Source organism: Erigeron canadensis, chromosome 1 (genome assembly GCF_010389155.1).
Source record: "Erigeron canadensis isolate Cc75 chromosome 1, C_canadensis_v1, whole genome shotgun sequence".
In the NCBI taxonomy this organism is placed as follows: domain Eukaryota; kingdom Viridiplantae; phylum Streptophyta; class Magnoliopsida; order Asterales; family Asteraceae; genus Erigeron; species Erigeron canadensis.
The window spans coordinates 19,074,323-19,079,434 of NC_057761.1; the positions used below are offsets into that span (position 1 = coordinate 19,074,323).

The following is a 5,112-nucleotide window of genomic DNA, read 5'->3' on the forward strand; positions in this document are numbered from 1 at the left end:
AATTAATAAATAAAAGAAAAAAAAATTAATTAATTTAATAAGGGTAGAATGGTCATTTCACTTACGGACATTTTTATGAAAGAGAGTATTAAAAAGTGTTAGGAAGGAGAATATGATAATTTTTATAAAGTAGAAAGATAAACGAGCGAACACAGGTAAACTTTGTATCTAACTGTTAGTTTACAACCAAGTTATGGTGATAGATTGTAAGAAAAAAAAACCAAATATATGGTATATTGGTGATAAATGAATTATTGAAAAAGAAATTAATTGAATTTAATATCCTTTTGCGTGGTCGTGGAAAATATCCAAAAATAAAATGAAAGTTGGAAGTCAACGGAAAAGCTTTGTGACGACTTTATGTCATCAAAATAAAATATGTACTAGTATTTGATTTGATTTGTAGAGTTAGCAATTTGCAAAACGTTCAAAATCATGTCTTACCGTCTCCACTCGTATTCACCCTTTTTCTTCATTTTCCCCTTGTTCTTTTCCTCGATATCAATGGCTGTTTTAGAAACTATAGATACAAAATATCCCGGTTGCCCATCATACAAGTGTAGTGGCACCATAATCGGATACCCTTTTTGGGTTATATCGAATCAAACCTACACCGGCCAGTTTTGCGGATATCATGGTCTCGGAATCAACTGCTCCGACCTAGAAGGAACAGATCGTCCCACAATTTATTTGAAGAATGATTTGTATCATGTAAGAAACATAACAAATACAAGTATAATTCTTTCATATAACCATTTTCCCGTCAACAACACTATTCCTCTTGTTGATCAGTGTCTGAAGGTGAACCGTACTATTGAATTGGAGAATTTGCCTTTTAATTTCTCAAACAATAATCTGAATTTAAGTTTTCATTTTAATTGCTCTAGACCACCTCCCCCTGATTACGCAACTCCTATACCATGTATGAATTCGGTTAGTAATAGGTCGTACGTTAACGTTATTCATGACAATTACGAAAGGTTTGATGATTGGGACTGTAATGAGATCGTAACGACTGTGTTCGATTACGCGACTCTTTGGAAAACAACGTTGTCTTGGAGAGATTATGCGAGCGCTTTGATATATGGATTCGAGCTAAACGGGCAGAGGCCAGACGACGAGGATTGTGATAAATGTGAAGAATCGGATGGGCGGTGTGGCTTCAGACATGCCAATAATACCCGCCAGTTTCTGTGTTTTTGCTCCGATGGTACCATCACAACCAACAATCACTGCAAAAAAGGTACGGTCAGACTTGATCAATTACCTCTGTTAAGTTTGAATCATGACATATAGAAAGAATTTAATTAGTGTTACGTGTCATCATGCACATAATTAAGTGATCAATGTTAACTTCACATGAATACATTGAGCACTATTATGATACTTCTTGTGCCATTGGCCTTATTATATATCTCTTATTCGACGCACTATATAAAAAGTAAGTAACTGTGCCGTTTTCTGTGGGTTTTGAGCCCCAATACCTCGACGGTATATGGGGAAGGTTAATATGTAGGCAGACCTTATCACTACCAAAGTGAAGAGGTTGCTTCCGGTTTCTACCTAAATGGTAGAAAATGCCCTCCAACCTTTGCATGGGATGAGGATCGAACCCATGACCTCTGTCTTCAGAGGCAATGGTGTTTACCACTGATCCAACCATACTGCTTATTTGACGCACTATATATTAATATGAAAACAAATAATAATAATAAGATCCAGAGAGAAGAAATCTCAAGGAGAGAAGATCTGTTTTTAAATTATTTTTTTTTAAGCTTGTTTTTTTGTTCATTTTTTTTCCTTTTCTTATTTTTTTTTTTTTAATTAACTCAATCCTTCAAAAAAAATTTTAAAAAATTGAAGAGTTTTTTTTTAACCCGAGTTAGTGAGCTATACATGTAAGGGTATGGTACAGGCTTCACTCTTAAGGATATTAATAAGGGGTAGCTGGTGGAAGTGATAGGTCATAGAGGGTGATAGGTTATAGGGGGTGATCGGTAATATGGTGATCGGTAATGGGGTGATCTACCTAACGGGCTTCGCCCTTGGTCATCATGGCTCCGCCATAGAGTGAGAGACTTTGCCTTTGAAAAAAAGATATTTTTAAAATTTTTTAAAAATTTTTATATAGAATTAGTTAATTAAAGATAGAATGAAAAAAGTGAAACAAAAAAAAAATGTGAAAAAATAATTAGCTAAAACATATATAAAACGAACCTTCTTTTCCTTCTCATTTGATCTCGGGAAATGATTAATCTTCCTAATAAAATAACTCAAAAATCCTGCTAACTATTGGATGGTGACATGTGAAAAAATCATGGACAAGATTAGGAAAAAGAATTAGTAGATACCACATGTCACCTTCTTGGAATATTAGAAGAATTTTTAAACTATTTTATTAAAAGGATTAGTCATTTTCCTTTGATCTCTATCATAATAATACATTCTGATTGTATGATTTTTAATCATTTAATCTTTATAATTGATCTTTATGACTTGTTACATATATGAATACTCGATTACACTTGACACATTATTTAATTTAAAAAGGTTTTTTAATTAATTCTCTTTAAAAAATAAAATAAAAATAATACTGTCTGTTAATTTGTGATATAACCCATAATTTTGTTTCATGTTTTTTTCTAGAAAAACTTATAACTTTGTACCTCGGGTTCTCGGTTGACTAGTTCAATGTTCCATTATTCCGCTTTTGATTTGTATAAATGATAAAGATGTGAAAGAATACTATGAATAAATGGTCCAATTGTCGTGACACGATTTGCTATTAGTTTCCTAACTCGAAAATACTTGACAATAACGAATGAATAGTACTATTTTGTCACCTTTCAACTTTTTTTTCTCTATAAATATTCGATATATACATATTGCACCCGTAGAATTTGCGGTCAAAACATTTACAACATATCATAGTACATAAACTCTACACCATTCTACCAAGCTAATTGTATTCGTCTTGGCTAGTTTTATAATTATACCATAAGAAAGGTTGTAATAATGTTTCTGGTGAACACATGAGTTCACGAGAACCTACGACATTCGATCCTTTCCAAAAACACCAACATATTACAATGAGATCTTTTTGGTCATCCTTCCAACCCACATGATCATGTAATTCGACCAAGTTAATCTGACTAAATATATAATACTAATTAAAATTTAAGTTGTAGGATATATCGGTCATTTCTCATTTGGAACTTTCAACAACGAATGTAATCTTTATAAAGTAGTTTAGATATCATATACGTACATTACTTCGATTCAAATTAAATAAAGCTCAAAGGACTATAAACAGCAACTTTTTAACAAAAGAAATGATGGGTTGTGTGATAGATGCTCCTCGGATTTAATTACTGAATACAATTTTTTTTTCTTGGTATTCTCAGGTAACAAAATTAATTGGACGCGTAAACTGGGTAAGTTTTTTTCATTTCTTTCGATTAACTTGTATCCAATTCGGTTCTAGTAAACTAAGGCACATCACCAACTTAGGATCAAGGTTTATACGAGTTATTCAGTAGTTTGATCGAGTTATTTAGATAAATGTTCTAAATGTGGCCTTCAACTTTGTTTTGCCCAGCTATTGGTGTATCCGGTGTACTAGCAACTCTGTTCATGGTCGTAGTATATTGCATTATGAAACCATCATCAACAAATTGTGTTGCAGCATTCAAGCACAAAACCGAGGATCACAAAAGTGTTGAGGCCTTTGTTTTACACTATGGATCCTTAACTACAAAAAGGTACAAGTATGTTGATATCAAGAAAATGACAAGCTCATTCCAAGTCAAATTAGGACAAGGAGGTTTCGGAACAGTTTTTAAAGGTAAGCTATCTGATGGCCGTCTGGTCGCAGTAAAAGTTCTAAACTCATCCAAAGCAAGCGGACAAGAATTCATAAACGAAGTTGCAAGCATTGGTAGGACTTCTCATGTAAACATCGTCAGTCTCATTGGATTTTGTTTCGAATATGAAAAAAGAGCTCTTGTATACGAGTTCATGCCAAATGGATCGTTAGAGAAGTTTATACATAGTCATGTTTCTATCAAGACAAGCGATCAACAAATGAGAGTAGATAAGTTGTACAAGATAGCACTTGGAATTGCACGAGGACTTGATTACTTGCACCGTGGATGCAATACTCGTATATTGCATCTGGATATAAAGCCTCATAACATCCTCCTTGATGAAGATTTCTGCCCAAAAATAGCAGATTTTGGGCTTGCTAAATTGCACTCAAGGAAAGACAGTATAGTTTCTATGTTGGAGGCGAGAGGCACCATTGGATATATTGCCCCTGAAGTTTTTAACAGAAACTTTGGAGGAGTGTCCCATAAATCCGATGTGTATAGTTACGGGATGCTAATACTAGAAATGGTTGGGGGAAGAAAAAATGTGGATGCTGGTGTTGGTTCTGGACATACTAGCGAGATATATTTTCCTTATTGGATTTACAGTCGTCTTAAAAGTGATGAATACCTCTTAGATAGTATAACTACTGCTGAGGAAAACGATCATGCAAGAAAGATGACAATAGTTGGGTTATGGTGCATACAAACTGACCCAAATCAAAGACCATCCATTAATGAAGCGATTGAAATGTTAGAGGGAAGCATGGACGCATTGAGAGTTCCCCCAAGACCGTGCTTTTCTTCCCCTCCACGATTACCAGCTAGCACACTAAACACATCAGAACTCGAGTCAGGAAGCAACCTAGACCCGAATTACAGTTGATCGAGAAGTACAACTTTTCATGTTAAGTTTCTAATTAATATATGTAAGTTAAGCGTCTTTCTGTTAGCTTTCTTTTTGGTTGTATATGTTTGGATTTATAGCTATATATTATCAGAAACAATAATAAATCATATGCAATATAAGATTTAACAAAGTAAAATGAATGTGTTGAAATATTAATGTATTTCTAGAAACTACTAGAATAAATTAGTTGTAGTAAAAGTTAGAATTAACTAAGATTATCTAGAATCATTTAGATATTTGGTTAGTGTTTAATTACTAAAAATTTCTAGATTAGTCTAACCGACTTTGAAGGCCTATAAATATGACCATCTTGTAACATATGGATGTAACAACAAC

The 5,112-nt window shown here is 33.5% G+C and overlaps 1 protein-coding gene across 1 annotated transcript; it reads left to right on the forward strand.

The window, feature by feature from the left end:
* Positions 1–416: 416 nt before the first annotated feature.
* LOC122582886 (LEAF RUST 10 DISEASE-RESISTANCE LOCUS RECEPTOR-LIKE PROTEIN KINASE-like 2.1) lies at positions 417–4,868 on the forward strand. The gene is made up of 3 exons (XM_043755319.1): positions 417–1,243; positions 3,405–3,434; positions 3,599–4,868. Exons 1-3 carry the CDS (start codon positions 436–438, stop codon positions 4,750–4,752), a joined length of 1,992 nt encoding a protein of 663 aa, XP_043611254.1. The 5' UTR covers positions 417–435; the 3' UTR covers positions 4,753–4,868.
* Positions 4,869–5,112: the final 244 nt, after the last annotated feature.

Excerpts from the sequence above, each read along its gene's own strand:
- LOC122582886 (XM_043755319.1), top strand. The coding sequence starts at position 436 with ATGTCTTACCGTCTCCACTCGTATTCACCCTTTTTCTTCATTTTCCCC. Across the intron at positions 1,244-3,404 it reads CAACAATCACTGCAAAAAAG|GTAACAAAATTAATTGGACG; the intron begins GTACGGTCAGAC and ends TGGTATTCTCAG. Across the intron at positions 3,435-3,598 it reads TAATTGGACGCGTAAACTGG|CTATTGGTGTATCCGGTGTA; the intron begins GTAAGTTTTTTT and ends TGTTTTGCCCAG.